The sequence below is a fragment of the Apostichopus japonicus genome, chromosome 15 (genome assembly GCF_037975245.1).
Source record: "Apostichopus japonicus isolate 1M-3 chromosome 15, ASM3797524v1, whole genome shotgun sequence".
Classification (NCBI taxonomy): domain Eukaryota; kingdom Metazoa; phylum Echinodermata; class Holothuroidea; order Aspidochirotida; family Stichopodidae; genus Apostichopus; species Apostichopus japonicus.
This window is the reverse complement of record NC_092575.1, coordinates 15098915-15124236: the sequence shown is the minus strand read 5'-3', so window position 1 is coordinate 15124236 and position 25322 is coordinate 15098915. Positions and strand designations below refer to the sequence as shown.

Below are 25322 nucleotides of genomic sequence, written 5' to 3'. Positions count from 1 at the left end.
GATCTTTCATCACTCCATATCATTTTGGCAGTAATAATTAATCATGCATGCGCAAGATATTTTTTTAAGTTTAATTTTATTTTTACAACGTTTAACGCCAAGAAAGAAACTATATATATAGCATAGATTGGTAAGCGTAGAACAACTTTTTTTATCAATTTATTTCATATATACATATACATTTACATATATCTATTTATATATATATATATATATATTATTTACACGTGTAAACGTATATCGTGGTTCAAACAGTTTAGTTATGAATTTTTTTCTACAAAATGTCATATAAAAACCATATAATTCACACGGCACCGCTGCACCGGTTCATACAGTATCGTTATGTATGTTATACATCGCTTTATACCGTACATATAGAGTTATGTATTCACTCTCCAACTTATACTAACAATGTCACCTTCAGTTAGTTTGTATTCTATACAAGTATACGTGAATCAGAAGGAATGTTATAGCTCAATCAACAATCGTCAACTAAACTGACACTGTATTTCACCGTTCCTCCATCCCTCCACAACCCAACCACCCTTCCCCTCCCACCCCCACCCCTCCTCCACCCCTCAACCTTCATGTATTTAACCGTATGAGTTATAACATTTCTGGATCCATCTGTTCAGACCGTACCATTTTTATCATTTCTGTAATTATATCAAAGGTTAGTAGCATTCCAGCTACAGCTTTGTTACCATATACAAGGTCACGATATTTAACATCACCCACAAACCATTCGTCTTATATCAGGAGTGGATCAAAGGAAGGGCCAAAAGGGCCCGGGTCCGCCCTCCTCATATAATATATTGGCCCTAAAAAAATATTGGTCTGTAAAAATCTAAAGTTTACTCAAAACAAGGTACATAGCGGAAGCACTTAGCAAGCTTTGTTTGTACGCATGCGTCGTTTATTTTTGACCGACGTAAAAGGTCTACTAAGGACCTATTATTTCGTCATATTGTCTTCATGATGTTGAATAAAAGTATCATTGTGTTCATCAATCTTATTCATCGAATTAAATATCTTGTTTGTTTTTGTCAGTTTGTTTGTTTTTTCTAAATTAAGAACATAGTTTGTGATTTGTTTTTCATCTTCTTTACACCAGCGAGTGTTCTCAGTTAGTTAATCATTAATACATAATTTATCATGAGCAGCTGCTCTGGCCTTAATTGATTAGTTTTGACTAAGGAGTGATGCAAAGTTTGTACCTTGCTGCTCTAGTAAGAAGATTCGATTTAATGAAATTACGTTTATTGAAATCTCTTTGGAAAGAGAGAGAGAGATATTTGGAATGTTAAGAGAGATACAGACTTCATATTCAGTTATTAAACTTCCCATTTAGCAACCAAGGATTGTCTTCGTTTTTTATCTTTATTACTTTGGGAATGTTAAATATCCAGTTATTTACTTTTAGTAAGATCGATAATGATGGACTTATCCAGATGAAGCGAAGAAGTTAACCTCAACATTTCTTAATCTCTATACAGTTTATTCATGCGCATGTCCAGGGACACACTTAATGAATATTCAGAATTACAGAATGAAGTACAGCCAGTTGGGGCAATTTCTTAATGCTAATACCTCTCTAAACTGTGCTCCAATATCATGCTTCAAAGCAGTGGTATTGACAGTACAAACAGTTCCTTACCTTGACATGATAGAAACATGATATTCATATATACTGCTCGTACTGACAATACGAGTGCTCTGAAGCAGGACATGACACTACAGTATAGAAAACATTGTCCCAACTGGTATTTAAATTATTATTTTAAATTATTTATTATTATTAAAGTATTTAAATAACTGTAAATACCTGTAAATAACTGTATTAAAATAACCAAAGATCATTTAGAAGTCTATATGTAAAAGAAAGAATAAATCTACAAGTAAACTTCGGAGTGAACATTTTTCGGCGGGTACAGTATACAGTCATTGATTCAACTGCCAGCAAAGTAAGAAATGACTCCAAGGTGTTGATTAAATGTGTCCTTTTAACGACTCTCTCTGTTACGGACACGTTTTTCGATCTATCTCGAGAGAAGAGGGGGAGGGGGGGGAGAGAGACCTGAAATAGTTAATGAGTCTAGTTAACGACAATAGTTAACGAGACCTGAAAGTTTGCGACAGACATTACGAAACGGTGGTAGCCTGCCATTGTGATTGTGGGGAATACATAGCCCAGCATATTATCTTGTTCAAGCCATCTACTTTGCGCATGCGCTTGAGTAAGGTTTCGAACAAGAAATGCAAAACGAGACAGGACAAGAAAATTTGTCCATGGTAAGTTTGTTTCATTCGCTCAATCGCTGCGAATGGTGTAACAAATGTTGGCAAAACAATTACATCGTTAATTATGGTTGTTTGATTCTTTAGTACGCTATTATTATAATGACAAAGACTACATGCTGAGAACGTATATTTGGGGAACGGAAAGGTGGCCTTAACTTTGACTGATAACTGCTTTAACCAATAACAAACCATGTCTTGGAATCGTGTATCCTGATTATGTAAATTAGTCTGCACCTTCGTCGTTGTAATCAACTATACGTAGGATGAAGAAAAAAAATCACTCATTGTAACATGTTTGAAATATTAATTTCCTCAGTAAGGTTAACGCTACCTAGGATATATTTCATATATCCTCATTATTCCCTCACAGTGCCTCACGGTCTCAAACACCCCTATAATACAGTATGTAATTATTATCATCAAGAATTGAAGAGAAATTAGAATTTAACATTTTGAATTAAACACTAAAGAACAAAGAAATAGATTTCAATATTCCATGCACGGGTGCCCTGGTAATCCTCTGGCATGTTTTGTGGTTAAAATGTACTGTTTTTACATAATTGAAATAATTTCATTGAAAATTGATATTTACTTATCCTAACACCTTTGCAATGAAACATTCATCAAACTCCAATAGATTGAAACAGAATTCTAAACAAAGAGAGTAACTTACTACACTAATCCCCAAAGAGAATACATGTATGATGATTGTACAACGTCACCCTTTATAAAAAAAAATCACCGCAGGAGATTATTATGTTGAACCAAATCATTAATTTCTGTAGTATCATGGGAATGTCAAGTTTTGAGGCACACCTTTCAGCAAAAGTTTTTGTGTATTTTGTCTCTTCTTGCTTTTATGCAATGTTTTGTTAATTATTTTGGAAGTTAAGCTATTGCCTTTATACAAACATAAACACATACTTTAGTAAAGGGTGCTTTCTCAGACAAATGAAATGTTGAATTTCCAATAAACGTAATTATACGAAGACGACTTTATGTATGTTTTCATATTGCACTCCACAGATTCCCAAATTTGACACTGAATCACGACGTATTCTGCTCATAACTAAAATTTTTTAACCACACCACCTTTCCCCACCCTACCCCTCCTCGACTCACCCTCCCCTCCCCTTACCTTCCCTCACCTCCCCTTCCATTTATTTACCTGAGTTAAGATGTTCCCGATACATCAGCTATAATGAATGGTTCTGTAGCAGCTTTCTATACTTAACTTATATATATATCTCTTAGTATGGTCTGGTAAGTGATGTGCGCATGTTACGCAACTTTCTATGATCCGATGTGCTTTCAGTAGTGTTGAAACGTGTGGGACGCCGTTTCGTTCATCTACACATAGCAACGAAAAGGTCAATCTTTGTTATTCTTAGGTGCAGCTTTTGATGACAGGACAGCCCCCAGAAGAACGTATGTGAAGGGAGGGAGATAGAGAGTATGGGGGAGGGAGGGGAGAGGGTGGGGGAGGGAGGGGGTGGGAGGAACCTTCGGAATCAAATTCAAACTGACCCAAAAGAATGTCGGGAAAATGTCCTTTCTAAAATGAAACAGAGGGACTTAATGCATTTCATGTCATCAAGTTCCATGTTTTTCCTTTGTCCATTTTTGTTGTCTTCTGCCTGAAAACAATTTTATTTACGCTTTGTCAAATGATTAATTGAACATCTAATGAGCTCTCTACAAACGAGTTTTACATATAATGTCTAGTAAAATTTCTCATGATCTCTTGAAAACAGCTACATCAGGTTACATGTATCCTCAAAATTTCTGCACTCTTACATCTATCACCATGATCACCAAAATGTGTATCAATAGTTTGCACGCTCAAGTTTTTAGGTTTGTTTTCAAAAGTATGTAACAATTCACTTTCTTTCGAAAGTACTTTGAAGGAAATAATTCTACGAATATGTTATCTCTCTCCTGAAGAAATGTAAATCTTGTCATTTCATTCTCAATGATTTTGAGCCACCACCCACTAGTTTATTAAAAACGGTACATTATTTGTAACAAACATTCATAAATGCCTAAACAAACTTTCTGTATACTGGACCAGTCTCGAATGCGATTCGAGACTGGTCGAGTGTATAGAGAGGAGAATTGCTTTAGGATCGAATTGTTAGACAAACACTGGTTTGTTGCCGTGGCAATCATGACGTCATAATTAAAAGAAATGAAGACATGCCATGAGTAAATGCAAATATGTTTATGGGCAAAGAAATTTTCCAAATTGCAAAGAACACTGTACAGTATATATAGCCTACTTTCAATCAGTTACAGCAGTTGTACTGTATATGTTTTCAGACACACAGAGTCTCAATACACACTGTACGTACTTCTTAAATCATCCAGCTAGATTCTTCGAGTAACATGAATGACTTAGGGATAAATTTTGAGCTTAATTTTGGGCTAGAGTCAATGTCAGCATCCTATCGAGGTGCTTCAACGAAGAACCGAAGCGTAAAGCGTCCAATGTTGACACTAGTAACAGTAGAAACCTTGTTGCTAAGCCTAACAATAACGTTAGCACTACTACTACTAGCAGTAACGACATTACTGACCAGGGACTAGGCCTAACGATCTTTCAGACTCGCAATAACACTGCGGTTACTACAAGAACACCTGTCGAACAATGGAGCTCGGAACCTCTTCAAAAACTGCTCATTCTCAGGCCCAGTAAACGTTTATTTGAACGGTTCATCTACCGACCAGGGATAGACGAGTTCTACTCAAAAGATTGTTAGCAACAAGCAACGTTGCTATCCTAACTGTGTTGTAGCGTTTACGGACTTTCCAGAACACACACAACTCAGCATCTGTTTATTGCGCAATTTGACCTGGTAGGTCAAAAAAAACGTTTTACAATGTTATCTTTAGAAATTTGTTCATCTGTACTTATTTAATTTGCATTTGCCTCCATTTTTTAGTGTTTGAATGGATTAAAGTACAAAAATTTAAGACCAAACGACACTGCTTCATTCGTATTTTTTCACTCTTAATGTTCGTCGGAAGAAAATGCTGTTTTACAATGAGGTTACTATTACGTCATTCTGGAAAAAGATCAAGGGAGGCATTAGGAGAATTAAATACAGATCAGCAAAAATTTGCGAAAAAATGCCGTTTTCTAACATTTGTGAGGGTCATTTATGAATGGGGATAAAAACGAGGGTACCCGGTCTTAAATTTGATTTGAGACCGATGATGACGTCATCGAGGAGGCTGAGCGGACCGAGGTGATAGCCGAGGTCCGCTGCCCTTCTCGATGACGTCATCTAAATAAAAGAGGGTGTTACTCTTACTCTTTCCTCTAAAGAGTTATATCTGTAAACACTTTTAAGTTTGCTTCTTTTTTTATTCTTGTTTTTACAATAATTTCTACTCGTTTAAATTAACCTATAAGTATATTGAAATTTCGATAGGGTATTAATCATCTTAACATATATTTGTCTAAACTTGATAGTAAGTTATTTGATTTCATGATTTCCAAATGTGGGTTAATACTGTCCCCCTAAGCTATACCAGCTAAATGAATTGACATTTATGACGAACATTCAAAGCCGATTAAAATTCAACTCTTTCCTTCGAGCTTGACCTAAATATGTTACTTTTTTTTTTAAACTATATTTGCTACTAATAGGATTAGACACTACGTGCAGCCATGCAATATATCTTCCGACAAGATTACGTCATTGGGATTACACTTTTACATATTAACTTGCTTATCCTACAACAAGTTAACTAAATATAATGTATTTATAGGCTTATAGGGGACCTTTTTTTTTATAAGTGTATCTATATTTCTGAGAAGGAAAAGTATGAGCCTAAACTTAAAGTTGTTTTCCCGAGTCAAATTAAACTAAAAGAAAACAGCGGATTTTTTATTTGTATATGGCTGTTACTTTAATTGAAGTACAGTGTCTTTCGGCAGCAAGATGTAGATTTTAAAACAAAGTAGATTAACTTATTAACATTAAGTGTTATTTCAATTTTGCCATAAATATGTTTTTTTTTTTACCGGTACATTCCTAGTAAAGAAATTCCCACATACCGTATACTATATATGTTCCTATATCAGAAGTGTGTAAAAATGTACTTTAATATGGATACCAATCTGCAGTCTTTACATAATTCGATATAGTTTATCTTCAAACGTTCTTCCGACGTCATATTGATACCTGTCACAAAATTCTATAGTTAAATTAATGTTATACGTCTGGCATATAGCCAGGCCTAACGAGATTGGACCATGCAGGGGGTTTACAGCCCCCCCCCCCTCCTCCCCGAGGCATGGAGTCAATAGAGGGGGACAATCACCAAAAGGACTACTTGAAGTTGACTTAAAACGATAAAACCGTATCGCTTAAAACTTTACAATACACTGTTCTGTTTGAATTAATACCAATATCTACAACAATACCACGAATATTAAGAGCGCTCAGTGTCCAGTGATACATGAGCACATGAGACAGGGGAACCCCCGTCCGTTCACCTACCTCAATCCCACTCACACACAGTTTTGGTCATTTGTGAAAACCACAATATGCATTATCTTCGTTCGATATTGAAACTAACTAAGTTTGCTCGAATTTACTCTTTATTACTATATTTTACGATTATTTGCCTATTTAACTTTAGCACTTTATTGCACTCTCAAAAAGTGAATTGCTCACTTTAGAAAACACCAAGAACGGAATTGATGCACACTGGCAGGTTTCAGGGATTCTATATATAGCATGTATGTATACACACGTACATCTGTCTTGGTATATTTCACGCACAACGTTTTACCTTCCGATCATTCCAAAGAGAAAGCAATATCACGGGGAACTTTTTGCTGGAAATATTGGTTATTAATATTGGTTATTAATATAATATATAATTATATTATATTTTTCACTGAGATTAATTTGTTTTCCTTCAAAAACGGAAGAACTTTTCTAATTTTCTATCTGTTTATTTCACTATACTTTTGCAAAGTTTATACTTGTTTGCAACACTAAACTTAAAAAAAATCTATATTTGGTAATTGGGTTTCGTTTTCCTTCCCTGTAAGAATAATTCAATCTTTGCATGAGATTTACATAATACGCGTATGCTGAAATTGGCAACCAAATGTTAACAATGAAATAACAGGCAAATGTCGTCGTTAATTTTCAGTATTTCAAGATGGCGTAAATTATTATTATTGTTATTAACCAGCATTTAGAACGCTATTCACACCCCAAAGAGTGTACCATAGCGTGTACAACTTAGCCCTAGTCATTGGTAACTTGTCACACCTACACACCAAAGTGTGCACAATTCAATCAATCTCTCCAGGGGTACTTCAGCGCATCACATATATCACGTGTCCCCGGAGGACTTCCCGTATAGGGTGCAGCCACAAACCGGCGCACGCAACTTTGTTTACAAGTTACCTCGCAAGTTCCCATTTATACACCTGAGTGAAGAGAGGCAATGGAGATAAAGTGCCTTGCCCAAGGACACAACGCAATAACGCAATAATCTGGCCAGGGCTCGAACCTGTAATCCTTAGATCACAAATCCACTGCCTAGCCACTTGACCACAGCGCCCTCAACATAATCACGCTTATAGTGATCATCTTTGAAGCAATAACTTGAAAGTCACTTTCAACATAAATTTCGATAAACTTTCACTGCTGGCGGTGTTTGCATTTTGGTTTTTTTTATCTTTGAGAATGAGTGAAACTACATTTAATCAAAATTTATGTGTTTACACTCTCATTTCGAACTGTGTTTATGTCTATGCCGGTAGGATTACCGTTGACGTCATATATGTATAAACCAGACGAAATGACAACAAATAGGATAGGGGTAGGAACATGTTTATGGAAAATAGTCATTAACTACATATGGTATCCAGAGAAGAGCGAGTGTCCTCCTAACCCCCTCCACCCACCCCCCCCCCCCGCCCTCTCCCGCCCACCTACCCCCTTACTGTAAAAACGAACCTTTGTGAGGAAACAATAAATTCGTGACCTTAGACGGAAACAGCTATACTACTACTAATACTGCCTAGTTCAAAATTAAGACATTGCAAACAGAAAATAATGCTAGCGCAGAAAACATGACTACATTATCTTTATATATATATATATATATATATATATATATATATATATATATATATATATATATATATATATATATATATATATATATATATATATATATATATATATATATTATTATATTTAAACATTTGTATTCTAAATCTCTGGTTTTCTCTTTCGATGCATCGTTCCGTTGACATTTTGCCATCAAAGGCCGGAACTTCACATGACAAAATTTGAAATAAAAAACAATTGTGGCTGGAGTGAGCCTCTTTTTCATTTCGAGAAGACATATATCTTCTTTTGTGTTCTTTTGTTTCTTGAAACGATGAAGAGATGTGAAGAATTACAACTAATAACATTCCCAAAGGATACATGAATGTTAGTTAACTGTAACAGTTTTGCTGTGGGTTTGATTACTTCTTTCCCATCGGGAATGAAGTTCAATACAATAATTATTTTTACTTTATATTATGTTTTTTATTTTGTTGACGGAAACTGAAAATATCTTTGTCTAGATTGTTTTACTTCTAACCTTCTAGTCAGGGTTTAATATCGTGGACTGATGTGACGTCACAGGTTAAGAGGTCATCCATATGCGTTGGTCAGTATTGATGGATTTTTCCATAAAGATTGTACAGTCTCATTTTACACGTAGAATAATGTTTCGCGGAACTGGGCATTTCGATATGATTAAACAACATTTGCTAGGCCCAAAAAAAATTGTATGCAGAACAGGTGACCTTATTTGACTTTAAGTCGGCAAAAAAAAGATTTCTCATTTTCTCCCTCGTTTAGATTGATTGATGAACTTTGCTTTTCTACTTAATTTTATAAACCTATAGATGACAAGCACGTTGAGTTACGTAAGTGAATGCAAAAGGTTTGTAGGAAGGTTGTGGTGGGGGTGATGCTGGGGGTATTCTGGTCTAATCATAGGCACCATTGTGTTATTGCTGTGACGTCGAAGAACCTGAGAAGCAGCTACTCATTCAAACGCATATATATATATGTGTTTTGTTTTCTTATTTATGTAATTTAAGGGATTATATTTGACGACGTCTAAAGCCTAATAGACCAGTAGTTTATCTTTAGAATGTCCCTTTAATGTTGTATAGTTTTTTTGTAAGAGAATCATATATACCATCTTTACAAAGTCACAGTAAATGTCCCAAAAAATAACTCAAACTTTGTCTTATCAGCATGTGAAATATTGGACTTCTGCTTAGCTTATCCATATCTTTTCTTTGTTTCTAGGTGTTTATATAAATAAGGGGTTAATCAACGGTCTAGCGTGCGTTACTCACAGGATTAGTGCACGATCGGGGGATAATGCAAGCGATGCACGAGGGCGGAGCCCGAGTGCATCCAGCGATAGCATTACCACCCGGAGTGCATTAATCATGTGAGTATAACGCACGCTAGACCGTTGATTAACCCCGTTCATTCATACACTACCATTTGTGTGGGGTAAAAATCATAAAACAAAACATTTTTGGTTACATATAACCAAAGATTTATTAAAGTGATGCCCCGTAATTTTACCGTGCGTTACTCACAGGATTAACCACGGTCAGCTGACCTGAATGGACCAATAGGATTTAGGAATCTTTACTAAGTATGAATCAACACTTGTTTACATTCAAACAACCATATCTATAGAGTTAGGACTATAGGACATGGAGATAAGGCTTCAAATAGCATCGTAGATTTCTCTATCTCTCTCCACCTCTTTCTCTGTCTGTATCTCCTTAAGATAAATTGATGAAGTTTGCATCTTGTATTAACCGTCTTTGAGAAAGGTCTTAGACCTTCGGCGATGACAATGACTTTAAAGCAAACAATTCTGTGAATGTTTACAATCAAACTTGAAAAATCCACAAAGCCGCGGATGTTTGTAACATAAAATTTTACTTTCAACTTTAGATTAAAGAAAAACACTTTGCAAATAATGATTTCAACTTTGTTTAAATTAAACAGTTAATGAAAAATGTTCACGCTTTAACAGTAAGTTGACCGAAAAGCCACTCTCCGGGGTTATTTGCCATTTTGTCGAAATTTAACGGAAATAATACTGAAAATAAAAATGCATTTTGATTAAACTAAAACACATGTCACTCCTAGAATATTCCACCCTTTGGGCAGAGGTCGTTGAAAGTCGTATAGGGCCCTGGAGATGAATATGTTACTATTTTCTCGAAAACTCTGTTACCAAACAAAAGACATTGTATAATAAATGAAGAAATCCCTTCAAAATATGCATATTCATAGCTCGATTATGTCATATTAAGACTTACAATCCTGTTTGAGAATGAAACATTCAAACCTGTGATATATCCCAAATGGAATGAGATGTTTCTTAGATCCATGACACCGTGACACCGTGATACGGTGATAGGGATAACTTGTGTTGGTCTCTCGTACGAATTCTCACTCAATAAATGGTATTAAAAACGCCTCTTAGCTGGTCTTCATTCGTGCCCCTTCGTCATTTGAAATATACCCTCTTGTTAATTCTTGACTTATCAGCTTAAAACTGTCAACTTTTGTAATATTTTGTTGGTATTTCTTGACGGATATTCATGAAACTAACAAGACATTCACATGGTGCTTTTACGTTCTTTGTATACATTACGTAGTCCCCCACCCCCCGCTTCCCCCACCCCTCCCCCCGCTTCCTCCACTCCCACCCCTCCTCCGCGCTGTACTTTCTTGTTCAATTCTTTCATAAGTTGGTTTCCAATGGCGTCTTAGAATCTATATCGCCCCTACTAATCGCCGATGCTTTCGAAAGAAAAAAATACGGGAAGATACGTTCCCGCTGACGTTACACGACTCGTAGAGGAGCGGGGGCGGGGGGTGGGGTTAAAAAATATATAAAAGTTACGCTGAAAAGACAAAATAAAAGAGGTAAAGGCTTTCAAGCCCAGCATTTCCCACTTTAAACCTTCCACAAATTTAACCTTTCGTTTTTATACAGAACGATTTGTTTCAAATGGAGAAGTTGGCGTTTTGATGGCAAAACTCTTGGCCGAAAGTATTCTGTTCTGAATTTGAATTTTGAAGGTTCAAATTATATATATATATATATATATATATATATATATATATATATATATATATATATATATATATATATATATATATATATATATATAAATGAAAATCGTAATGAGTTGGAAAATCAAGAACAGTGAACAAACTTCCAGCCTCCACCGGGATTCGAACCCGGGCCTTCCGCTCTGTACGCGGACACCCTAACCACTAGGCTATGGACGCTGATTGTATGTCCAGAGGTTCCAAACCGGTAAGGAAGGTCGTAATTCCACTGTAGGCGTTTGTCACCTGTATCGAACTTCTGTTTTTGGTGACATATTTTGCCTTACTCTAGAGATCAAACATGATGCTAATCAACTCGAAATCATTTGTGATTCTTAAAGCCGGATCTATATATATACATAAATACAGCATGCATAATTGTGAATAGAAGTGTTCTAAGAAACCTCGGAGAAACATACCCTGCAAAGACAGAAGGAGAGTAGAAACAGCAAACAACAAAATGTTTGTATCTCTGTGTACACACTTAACTGAACGAATACTCACGATAAAAATGGAGAGGGTTAATCAGCCAACACTATAAGCCTACAGCTTAGTCGGGATAAGTTCTATGTATTAAGAAGATATGGAACTGAGTAATGGAAGCTTTATCATGTTTTCCCCTCAACTGTCGCTCTCCTCGTATACAGGTGGAGAGAGGTGGAGAGTGAATGTGTGCCTCACCTGTAGATCAGCTGAATGTCTTCAGTGTGCTGAAGGTCTTATATAGTTGGAATTCGCAGAACGGATTCGGACGGATATCTGGTAGAGTTGTGACGATAATGCGCGTGTCAATGTGTGCGCGCGTATGTGTTTGCGAATATAAAGTATATGAGTTTCTACGTGGTGTGTCATTGTAAAAACTCGTCACTTATGAAGTGATATAGTAGCGGTACAGCGATGGAAGCCCCCCCAACCCCCCACCCCCCACCCCCAACCCCAACGCCCAAAACCTACTCCCATCACTACCTCTCCCTATAGGGCAAACGTAAATGGATTTAATATTACAATAACTATCCTATACACTGTAAAGAACAAGATAATTTAAAATGGTTGACGAGCGGAGATATGTTGTTAGACCGTTACAATCCGTTGCTAACATTCCAGGTTGTATGTCTAAATATGTCTAACATTTTTATATTTTTGAGAAATGACCCTTTGAATTACCGAGGTTCATGGGTTACAGTGACTAGACTATGATATAATCTAATAAACAGATTACTACGTCGGTTCCTCCGATGCTATACACATAGCTCAATGAGACTTTTTTTCAATAATATTTTAAGAATTTGTCAAGGATAAATGGTGCTGAATTTTATCCACGGTTGCTATGTTATTTACATGAAGTTAAAGGAACATGTTTCCGTTGAATAATTACAATTTATGAAACAATGGATTAACATTGATAGTGCACTGAAGAAATGATTTCACCGTCCATTTGGGTATAAAAGATATTTTAAAGGTACATTCCATAATTTAAGCACCTTTTAAAGTTGCATATCTTGAATATTGGAATAGCTGTAGCAATTATTAGCATATTACTAGCACTCTTTGGTTTTCTTCTTCTTCTTCTTCTTCTTCTTCTTCTTCTTCTTCTTCTTCTTCTTCTTCTTCTTCTTCTTCTTCTTCTTCTTCTTCTTCTTCTTCTTCTTCTTCTTCTCTTCTTCTTCTTCTTCTTCTTCTTCTTCTTCTTCTTCTTCTTCTTCTTCTTCTTCTTCTTCTTCTTCTTCTTCTCTTCTTCTCTTCTTCTTCTTCTTCTTCTTCTTCTTCTTCTTCTTCTTCTTCTTCTTCTTCTTCTTCTTCTTCTTCTTCTTCTTCTTCTTCTTCTTTCTTCTTCTTCTTCTTCTTCTTCTTCTTCTTCTTCTTCTTCTTCTTCTTCTTCTTCTTCTTCTTCTTCTTCTTCTTCTTTCTTCTTCTTCTTCTTCTTCTTCTTCTTCTTCTTCTTCTTCTTCTTCTTCTTCTTCTTCTTCTTCTTCTTCTTCTTCTTCCTTCTTCTTCTTCTTCTTCTTTCTTCTTCTTCTTCTCTTCTTCTTCTTCTTCTTCTTCTTCTTCTTCTTTCTTCTTCTTCTTCTTCTTCTTCTTCTTCTTCTTCTTCTTCTTCTTCTTCTTCTTCTTCTTCTTCTTCTTCTTTCTTCTTCTTCTTCTTCTTCTTCTTCTTCTTCTTCTTCTTCTTCTTCTTCTTCTTCTTCTTCTTCTTCTTCTTCTTCTTCTTCTTCTTCTTCTTCTTCTTCTTCTTCTTCTTCTTCTTCTTCTTCTTCTTCTTCTCTTCTTCTTCTTCTTCTTCTTCTTCTTCTTCTTCTTCTTCTTCTTCTTCTTCTTCTTCTTCTTCTCTTCTTCTTCTTCTTCTCTTCTTCTTCTTCTTCTTCTTCTTCTTCTTCTTCTTCTTCTTCTTCTTCTTCTTCTTCTTCTTCTTCTTCTTCTCTTCTTCTTCTTCTTCTTCTTCTTCTTCTTCTTCTTCTTCTTCTTCTTCTTCTTCTTCTTCTTCTTCTTGGACTGAAAAACAGCAAGACTTAAAGGCATTGAAGACTCGCCCCAAACCGCGAGCGGCCATCTAGAAAAAAAGTTAACTTTCTGTGCTTGAAAGTGACGTTTTGTTCGTGTCGCTACAAAATGCATGCAGTAATGAAACGTGATACCTTAATTGTTATCTTTAGCTGGACTGAGATGTCCATCGCTGTATCGTTTGTATTACTGTGATGTGGGTATTGACCGCAGCTGTATGTACTGACTGTACACTAGTGTCTAATTACCGACGTTGGCAAGCTGTGTGTGTATTTTCTGGATCGATGGTGGTGGTGGTGGTGGTGTTCTGTTACACCTCATTCGAAACTAGGTCAAATTACCGGCATTAGGACGTTGCGCGAGTCTTCACACCCTTTAACTTCTGCTAAAGCCATCCTTTTATTATAATTCGCTGGTACGGATAAAGTGCACCAGGTGCGTCTTGTGGTCATATGGATTACCTTGCAACGTTTGCAGAGGGACGTTCAAATGTTTCCTCTCCTGTTCTTGTGAGCTGTCAAAATACATTCCAGTAAATTTTAGCAATTGATGAAAAGCAAACAGCTGGACTCAAGTGTTACTAAACGACGGCGATATTACAGAAAGAAGCAGTTCCTTGTCGCCAAATTTGTTGGGCCTTCGCGGTTAGAGAAATATGCATCTAATATATTTTTTGTTTGTTTAACATCCACAGTTGGAACAAATTGTGACAACTTGAGCGCTATCCATCTCTAGGGATAAAACGATTTCCAATTGAAATAAAATGGAATATATTTATAAATTTTGCTATCCTTTAAATATATATCAATACAATAGAAAAATACCAGGGAATTGAAACTGAATAATTAAATAACATACAGAATGCTGGTAAGGCTTGTGACTTTTTCTAGGGAGGGGGTGGGTTGGTGGGGAGGAGGAGGGGACAAAATAAATTAACGTTAATTAACAAATATGAAGTAACCGAACCATAGAAAAAATTAAAAGAGACACCTTGGTGCTGGTCACACAGGACTAAAACTATGTTAGTCGTACATACTAGTCTGCTAAGATGGGCTATTAGTCAAAGGTCTGCGTTGCGCTTCAAAATGATTCAGATAAGCATACCCTCCTTTCGTTTGGGGGGGGGTCTTTATTTTCCTTATCTTTCTTCTTCTTCTTCTGTTCCATTGTCGTAAGAAAAAAACTCAAGTGCATTATGGGATATCAATATTTTTTACCTCGTGTTTTACCAATTTTTCTACAGCAGAGCAACGGCTTTTTTGTGATGACTAACATGGTGCTAACTAACAGACAAACTCGAGGAGAGTGCGCAGAGGTGAGTGCGCGCATACTTTATGCATTTACCTATGACAGTATCTGTAAGGTCGATTCAGAAGAGATAAAGTTTAATATCGAATTGTTTTGTATGATACCGTCCAGATTTACATTCAACCGTTACATTTAGCAATGGCGCCTTTTAGCATAACAAAGCATAACAAACATAGCAAAACCGATAGTGCTAACTCACAGGTATATCAACTGATTTTATTCATATTACAGACATAACACGGTGATGTTGTGGATAAAAAAGAAGCATCTTAATTAATGCTTTACCAAGTTTCATATAATCAACAAGTTAAGCAAAATAGCTATTTTTTAGGGCGCCTTCTATTAATACTGAAAATCTCAAGAGTTGATTAAACCCTCCGAACACCCCTCCCTCGTTAAAAGAAATTAACAAGAATGGGGGGGGGGAGGTAGAAGTAAAACACTTGAAATAGTACCAAAAAAATGATGGCAAATAATATAAGAAGCAAACAACAACAATAACAACATCAACGATACGATACGATACGAACTAAAATGGAACAAGAAAAATAAAAATAAAACAAAAACTGCTAGCAAACTGCTTTATCCACTAAAGAGCCTGTGTAAGAGAATGTGTAAGTAATAGGGCCTAACGTTGCGATCCTAGCAGGATCTTCTTCAGAGGCTGCATGAGGTTAAAATGGAACCATGTAACGACGACGTAATAGTGATGTAATAAATAATAATAAATTACATTTATATAGCGCTTAATACAGCGCTTAATACAGCCCTTAATACGTTGATTTTCGCTCCGTGTTCTTCTTCTACGTCCGGGAACTGAACTCCGTTTCAGTCATGGCGGGGAGTGGGGTTGCTCAATGGAACGGCTCACTAAAAAGACTCAATTTTAGCGGATTCTGGCTTCAATTTGGACTTAGAGATCTATCTAGTTATGGCGAAAGACCTGTTCTTAGTATACGTCAACTGTCAAATGACCATTTTTGGGGGCATGAAAAATACTCTTTTACAAAATTAAAAAATGGATATTCTTATATTGATATATTATGTTTTGAACCATCGATAACATTTATCGTGTTTTATTTCCCTTCAAAAGTATTAAACTCATCGTGCAAGCCAATAATACGAATAATCATATCAATTTGGATGAAACATTTTCAGAGTCAATTCTTCGTTTTTTTTTCTTCAAATTTCTAGAAGTAACATTTGACTAGTTTCATCACTTTCATAGCCTCTTCTTTTTTTTTCCTCACTGACTCGTTTTAGGATCCTACAATACGCCCGTGTATTAACGATTCCACATGTGTTCCCGGCACTGAAAACCCAAAAACTAACGGTAAGAATCGCAATAAACTATAATATAATATATCAGTCATACTCAATCACCGTGTGGAATGATTACATTATGTTCCTTTCACTGCACGCATTTAACTTCCACCCCTTCCCCCACCCCCACCCCACACCCTGCCTTATTCGTCTCTGTATTCTTGCTAAAGAACGAGCTGTCTCCCCCCCCCCCACCCCCTCCACCCTCCCATTCATCACCACAATACTGTTTTCTACCTTCTCCCAACTGCACCCCTCTGCCCTCAAAGCTCATATAGTTTACCTGTAAAGATTGCCTTACGATTAATGGCCATCATCCCCCCCCCCCCACCACCCCTCATTCCCTCGTACCAGCTAGTTCAAGCATGATTACATTTTAAGAAGAATTTTACTGTCACTGTGAGAGTAGTTACCCATATTGAGATATTGTAGTTTGGTGCTCCTCTATGACAGAGCTTAATATCGAAGAGCAAGGCTTCTAAGAAGTCATTTTGAAATCTACTTGCAATTTTTTTTTTATTACGCTACAATTTCGGACCAATAACGGATGACCTGATCTATCATGTTTGTGAAACGGTATGTTGTAGTGCTAGTTTCGCGGTATACTGTGACGTAAGTGCATGACGTCATAATTCCTCAGTTCAGACGTTTGCTATAACGGAATTTTCTTGAAATTAAGTAACCAACCAGTGGCGTAGACGTGGGTAAAGGGAAGGGGTAGACCCAAATATTCTTTTAAAGGGTTAAAAAAAAGGGTTTTGTTTTGTGATTTCACAGGTCGGTTGACAGGCAGATGCGTGCCTTACAAAGGCAGCCAAAGTAGTTGTGAAGTCCAAGCGTGGTGTCCTACAGAAGTGGACTTGCTACCATTGTAAGTATACTTCTTAAAATGACGAGTTTGAAACGACATACTTCACTTTAAGGAGATGTTTAGTTGATATTTCATATTTTTGTGAACCACAACATTCTTTCTCACCACCACCGTCCACCGCCTCCCCCCCCCCGGCCCCTTCCTCACATTTCTCTCTCTCCTCCACAAGCGCAGACACACGCTCTAAACATGTGACCTTTAATTTACCACCTTTCCGCTTCCCCATTGACGTCAACTCTCTCGGATAAACGTGCAAAATGCTCTGGTATTTCTGGTCATTTAAGGAGGCTATACTTAGCAAGGTTTTTCAAAAGTCTGGGTAAAGTAGTTTAAGATTATTTCAAATTCATAATCTGCGTTTTGATAATTTGTTACTCTTTATTGTTTTAATTTCTGCTTCTCCTTTTGTCTTCCTATTTTATCCTCTTTTTCTTTTCTTTTTTGATCACAGAAAAGATGAGGCAGTTCTAGGAGCAGCGGGAAATTTCACGGTTATGATTAGAAATGCTATTTCCTTTCCAAAATTTAATTTTACGAAGTAAGTCCATAAGATCATTGTTGTCACTCTACAGTGAACACATGTTTGATGCCTCAAAATGCTGGGCTACCGTACTCTTTGCGATCAGTTTAAATTTTTTGAATTTTGATTATTTTTGAATTGATGTTCAACTTTATTTCTCAGATGCAAAATCTTATAGAGAAAGCTGTCATTAAAGGTCCCATCTGGATGAAATATGTTGAAGTGACATTGGAAGTCCATAATTGTTAAATATCTCTAGTAGCCTTAAAAGAAGGCAGAAAAACCGATATTAATATAAATGTAAAAACAGGATACAACTATATTCGAGGCAAATACTGAGATACAAGATATTACAGTAAAGATAAAAGTTAAAAAGATTTTATTTAAAAAGATATAAAAAAGAGAGTTTTCACCCGGGACGTGTTCTTTCCTACTATTCCACAATTTCGATGATTCAGACTTAAATATAATATATCACAAATATGACTTGTTTCTAATTCGATAACCCGGCAATCGCTTCAAATTTCCGAACGATTTTATGATGGCGTAATCTATCATGATTTATCTGTGGTATATACGGTCAATGAACGTTCGGGTAACTTTAATGGCAAAAAAAAGTTTTAATGAATACATCAAACTATATAAAAAGTTGTAACAAAAAAATTATTATTTAAAAAATAAAAACTACATAACAATAAGGGGTTAAATCCCAACGATGAAAACTTTGTATTTTATTTATAGTAGGTATATACTACCCCCTTGAAGTACCCACTATCATTTACACACACCCCCCTCCCCCCCCCCTCATCCCTTCCCGGCCATAATCTCCCTTCAAGGCGATAGAAATTGAACAGAATGAATAATAATTTCATGCCAACAGTCAGGCGTCATGTTAACTTGTTAAGCTCAACCAAATGAACCTGGATTAATATGTTCGATTGATCGATTTTACAATATTAAAGACATTGCTACTTTCAAGTTTGTGTATAGACTATTTTAAGACGTAATTTGGAATTGAAAGTACATTATTTCAAAATGGGTGATTGAGGTTACGCGGTTCATTTTTTTTCCTTAAGAAGAGAAACAATTGTCTGATAGTTTCAATGGTTTTAATTTATAATTTTTCTCTTTTGAAGTAACGACGTTATATAACTGCATTAAATGCTATTTTACGTTGTACAAGCTTTTTTGCATTGAATAAGCTCACCAAATTACACTGGATTAATATGTTATCAGAGAACACAGTTACTACTATAAAATCTTAAAAGTTTTGTACCGAAGTAAAACTGGATCGTGCTGTAAATCGGCAGCATGTGCTATTAGGATTACAGTAAGAACTGAGGATATGAGTATATCCCAAAAGTGGATTTGTTGGGATAACACATATCCTCAGTTCTTACTGTAATCCTAATAGCACATGCTATCGATTTGTCAGCACAATTCCAGTATTAACTGTAGTACAAAATGTTTAAGATTTACAGTAGTTACTGTAACCTCTGTGTGGATCGGCTTATATGTTCGATTGGCGATTGTACATTATGGCTATTGTACAAGACTATTTTAAGACGTAATTGAAATTTCGGGTGATTGAGGTTTCGATAAACGTTATTTTACGCTGTTGCACTTTATAATATGGATCCCAGGGGATATAACAAACAACGTAAAATCTTATCTTCAATTTCAAGAAAGGGAATGATGCCATCATATAAAGCGTTTTGCCTCGTAGAGACATTTTTATTCACTAACTTAACTTTCGACAAGTGTGTGTTTGAGAACAACTTTGTTGCGAAATATTTGAAATATTTAGTTATTGTTAGCTGCCAGAATTTGGAACCTCTTCCTTGATGATGTTGAAACGCTTAAATTAAGCTGAAAAGTTTGAGTTAAGCTTCAGAAAACTTGTGAATTTATCTTATAAATTGCATTATTCGGAAATTGTTGATGCTACTATCAAAGGCGTAGTTAACGCCTGTATTTAGGGGGTCGGCTCAACGTACGTCCCCCCCCCCGACCCCGTGGCTCAGCCTTCTCATATCAGGATATACATATATATATATATATATATATATATATATATATATAAATATATATATATATATATATATATATATATATATATATATATATTGTCATTAAAAAAATTAAAAATTATTTGTTTTGTTTTTCTTTATATTTATTTATGTATCCTTTTTCTTTTTCCTCAAAAGGACGAATATTTTGAGTAATAACTTCAACTGTAATTTCAACAGTTCCGATCCGAACCATAAATTTTGTCCCATATTTAAGCTATCAACGATTGCTCGAGAGGCGGGTAGAGACTTCCAGCAAATGGCCTTGAAGGTATTTAGTTTCGTCTTGTATATACGGGGAAATGTTTGGATTTATTTGTTTAACTTGTTTGGATTGCATGGAATCAAGTTCAATCGATATTCGCTAATTAACTTATTTGGTGAAAAAAAGAAACCAGCAACGTGTCTTAATGTACTAAATTGTAATTTTATGAAGAAAGCTACTCAGTATCTTTGGTAACTTTGCGGTATAAATACAAAACAAAAGGCGGTTTGAAACTTCAATTAAGCAATAAGAAAAAAACAGATATAGCTAAATTGTGCATTTTTCTTTTAATTATTTTAAATATCATATTAAGTATTTGCCAAAGTAAAGGAGAAAGTTTGTCTGCCTAATCAAACACACAAACTCAACCGTTTACCTGTAAAGTATGAACTATGAGCTCACCCGATCCCCTACCGCCAGGTTGGGTTCTTAATTCGCTCCACAATGGCCCCTGCCCCCCCCCAAAAAAAACCCCAAAAAAACACGTCAACGAATCCCCATTCTCCTTGTAAAAGAGAAAACAATAATCCATTATTTTGACCTTATTAATATGTCTTATACAAAGCTCTAGAGATGAAATGGTAAAAAATATATATAACGTACGTAATCATACTACGTACGTAGGCAATAATTATCACGTACGTAGGTAATAATATTGAGTATGTACGTGATCACTGGCGGATCCAAGGGGGGCCAAGGGGGGCCATGCCCCCCCCCCAAAGGTGAGCCAAAAAGTGTTTCCGAACATCCGCTAAATCATATGATTGGAAATTAAAAACATCGAGAGGAATAGCAGTGGTAGACTAGTCTAAACCTTTTCGTTTTCTGGTTTAAAATTAAATGCAGAGCTCCCAACTGACCCGCAATTCGCGGGAATTAGACCCGCATTCTAACACCCAAACCCGCTGACCCGCACAAGCGTCCGAAAAAAAACGCATTGTAATTGTCAAGTGTACATAAAAAAATTTGCATCAAATCTTGACTTAGCAACCATCATTTCTTTAGCATTTAGCATAATAGAGTATAAAACCTCCTTTACAGCATCATTTGAACCTCAAATTAGCCTATATTTCTTTTCATTGGGGCGAGCAGCGAACATTTTCATGCCACGGGAAAGAATGAATTATCACCTACTATTCAATTTATTGATGTTACACAGAAAAAAATGCATATTTCTCAGAAAATTTTGGGTGACAAAAGCCTTTCTTAGTGCCACCATTTTACATGTAGGCATCACCAGGATTCCAAAAAAATTCAAAAGGGGAGGGGGACACCCCCTCCCCTTATACCCCTCCCCCAGGACGGCGATTCGTGGTATGGACCAGCATTTGCCTTCTCAAGAGTTGGGAGCTAGGTAAATGTATGAGCATGAGGATTTACAGTTAACACCATTTTGCAGTTACAGGCTGGTTGTAAGAAATTTATAACCTATGAGAAATCAAATTTCTTGAGAAAGATGATCTCAACTTTGTTTCATAAATATTTTAGGAAATTACACCTGGGAAACATTTTTTTAGAAGTAAATTAACATCACCATTGTACACTTTTGTTGCACCAAATTGCATCTGAGGGCATTCAGAAATAGAAAATTTTCCAAAAGGGGAGGGGGGCACCCCCTCCCCTTAGACCCCTCCCCCATATCACTCTAATGCCACTTTGGCCCCTCCCAAACAAAGGCCCTGGATCCGCCAGTGTACGTGATGTTTATAACGTACGTACGTGATATGTATTACGTACGTACGTAATAATTATCACGTACGTATGTGATAATATTGCGTACGTACTCAATATTATTACGTATATGTAACGTAGTAATTATCACGTTCGTACGTAATAATAATCACGTACGTACGTAAATTTTTTTTATCAAATTTAGGCCTACGTACATGTTTTTTTACGTGATATAGCCAATGTTATCACAAGGACCCTATACGTGATATACTGCGGGATACATCTTCATTTCTAGATGGAGAGGAATGATATTGTTCGTAGGAAATCCTTTATTACATGGCAGTAAAGTATCGGATAGTAGTTAGCGAAAAACATCTCTATAGTGTTAGTCGAACGAACGTACCTTGTCTGTCTCCGGCATTTGTTAGTCCCCGGCTCAATCGTTAAACTAAGCTTGACCTCTGTGGTTGGATGATTGATAAATGTGAGGTCCAGTGAACGAGAAGTATTATTATATTGTAATATAGTAATACCATATGCACTACGTATGCACGTATCTTGCATATAGGCCAGTTTGTTACAGTATATACGTAATGCTTCTTAGGAAGGGAACGTAAAATTATCACGTACGTACATTATAAATATTACGTACGTACGTACGCACGTACGTACGTAATCAAAAATGTTTTACCATGTCCTCTCTAGAGCTTCGTAGTCTTCGATGTCGTAGGTGGTCATGGGGTTCATATGCAGCGTCTTTCAACGATAATATCGTTCCCTATTCATTCTTCTCCTTTTCCCGAATTTCAAAGGCGAGTCGGTAAACAGTGTTGTTAATACAAATATAACAACAACAAAAAAACAATACCAATTTTATGTTACTTTAAAAAACTTAATTTTAAATTTAAACACAAAAACCAAAAAATGGAATCAAATATTTATTGGTTGTTTTGGGGAAGTGGATCATTAAAAGCTTCTCTAAAAACAATATAGGCCAATTAAGACGACTTTTTGGTGGCGGCAAGGGGGTAGCGGATGGGGATGGGGGTGGGGATGAGTTGACAAACTTCTAATTGTTTCAGGTAACTCTTGACAACTTCTTTCATGTGCTTCAGTTTTTAACATTTCTCTCCTGTGTTTTTTTTTTCTGTAGGGAGGAGTCATTATCATTAATATCGATTGGAAATGTAATTTAGATTGGAACGAAAAACACTGCGTACCAAAATATAGTTTTATTGCTCCAAACAAGGAAGACAAATTTAACTTCAGGTGAGTATCCAAAGAGAAAATCTTTTCAAGCTCTTTTTCAATTTGCACTATTTTTCCTTTCCAATCTATTGTGATTTTCCACGACCATTATAGCTCTTGCTTCCAAAAGTTCGATTTTTTTTTTTTTGGGGGGGGGGGTTGGGATATTTTGTTCTGTTATTCAGTGGATTAGCTACAAAGCAAATATAAAGAGTTTTCAAACGTCATCGTAATCCACCTAAGTGGAACCTAGATAAAGTGCATGAATCAATGTTAAAAAAAAAAAATCTGAAGCATATTTAGAGTATGTATTAGATGTATAATTGGTCCAAATACAAGGTTGTGCTAGGAAGTACTTATGGTATACTTATGGTAAATACGATGGCCATCCATCCCCCTACCCACCCACCCCCGCTCCACCCCCCACTTGCATACGCCACTGGTAATCAGTAATAATGAAGCTCGCCAACAGTTGTTAAAAGTACCCCCCCCCCAAATAGAATGTAGTGATGCTTCATATTTCATTCATTTCATTTATGTTATTTTGTTTTATCACAACATAAGTGTGACGTATAACATAGAAGGAGATAAGAAACAAAACTTGTGAAAGGAAGTGTACTAAAAAACCCTATAGGGCTTGTCGGGTAGTGACACTCTCTGAAAAAAATACAGAACTTTACAATTAGAAAAGAAAAGAAAAACAAACAGAACCACTGCTTCCCCTACCCCTTCCCTCCCTCACCCCCCCCCCCCAAGTTAGAATAAGTACAAGCAATAATTGAGTAGTAGACAACAATTCTCAGTTATAGTACATGTTGATGAAGTGCTTAAGTAAACTTTATTTCTAAAAGCAACTAAAGAAGGTATCGCCTTTAAAGTGAAAGGTAGGGGATTATAAAGTGTAATGGCCCAATTATGTAAGCTATTTTTTATGGAACGCGAAAACGGCAAACTTATTTCGTTGTCTAAACTAAGTTTGTTGTTGTCTAAACTAACGTTGTTGCTGCTGCTGTTTTACCACGCTGTTGCTCAAACCGACGTTGATGTCTAAAATGCCGTTGTCTAAACTTACGTCGTTGTCTAAACTTACGTTAAACTTAGCAACGAAATAAGTTTGCCCTTTTCGCGTTCCATAATTTTTTAAAGATATACGTTGTGACATTGCCAAACACTGAGCCGTGTTACACTGACGATCAAATGACTACTTGAGGCGTTCAAAAGTTCAAAAGAAGCATAAAAATACACTCTGAAAATTCGTTATGATTGTTTGTTTGTTTTGCTTTGCTTTGTTTTGTTTTTAAATTGTAGAAGATTTGGAGGTGATACCTCTGACATCTTGTAAATTTTCATAAAGCTTTGTTCTCTTGGTTACATATTTCACAGATTTTCCTCCTACTACAGAGAGAACGGCACCGAATCGAGAGATTTGACGAAAGCGTACGGTATTTTGTTCCAAATTGAGATTTTCGGAGAGGCAGGGAAATTTGACATTGTGCCTCTGATGTTGAACATTGCGTCTGGCGTAGCTTTGCTTTCACTTGTAAGTATATATGGAAAGGAACAACGGGGTGGGGGGCACTGGGGGCACGCCCCCCCCCCCCCGCACTTGTTTTCAAAATAACAAATGTGCCCTACTGGCAAATAAAATGTACCCCTTTGATGAAGAACTGTCTTTTGGATATCTTAAGCCTTCGTTTATTTTAATATTTTATTTGAATTATTTATCTTTAGTCTGTACACGTTTTTTTCAAAATGGCATCCCATATCTTTTTATTGCACGGTTAACAATAAACAATCTCAATAAATAGTATTGATAGCATACTAACACATCATATATATATATATAAGTGATATGGCCGGTGTGTATCGGTTTGTGGCATAACGCGTAGTGGTTGTGGTATGAGAAAGTGCCCCTCTGATGTTGTTTCCCCCCCCCCACACACACTTTTTGGAAGCTTCCTACCCCCACCCCCCACCCCTAATTATACTTATACAGTCACAGTTAAATATTGAAAGGTAAAGAGAGAGATATAGAGATAGAAATGTTTCAATACAATTC

General features: G+C 36.2%; 1 protein-coding gene and 1 non-coding gene across 3 annotated transcripts in view; one reads left to right on the top strand and one right to left on the bottom strand.

Moving 5' to 3' along the window:
• Nucleotides 1–25322, top strand: part of LOC139980592 (P2X purinoceptor 4-like) — a 97413-nt gene that overhangs the window by 67425 nt on the left and 4666 nt on the right. The window contains exons 4-10 of one of the 2 annotated variants that reach the window (XM_071992343.1): nt 15232–15303; nt 16560–16629; nt 17397–17490; nt 17942–18028; nt 20218–20350; nt 23169–23284; nt 24647–24803. In XM_071992343.1, coding sequence (XP_071848444.1) covers nt 15232–15303; nt 16560–16629; nt 17397–17490; nt 17942–18028; nt 20218–20350; nt 23169–23284; nt 24647–24803 — 729 coding nt within the window. The remainder of the gene's footprint in view (nt 1–15231; nt 15304–16559; nt 16630–17396; nt 17491–17941; nt 18029–20217; nt 20351–23168; nt 23285–24646; nt 24804–25322) is intronic. The other variant, XM_071992344.1, reaches the window with a different exon arrangement.
• Trnac-aca (transfer RNA cysteine (anticodon ACA)) lies at nt 11598–11669 on the bottom strand. The gene has a single exon. It is a non-coding gene; the product is annotated as a tRNA-Cys (tRNA).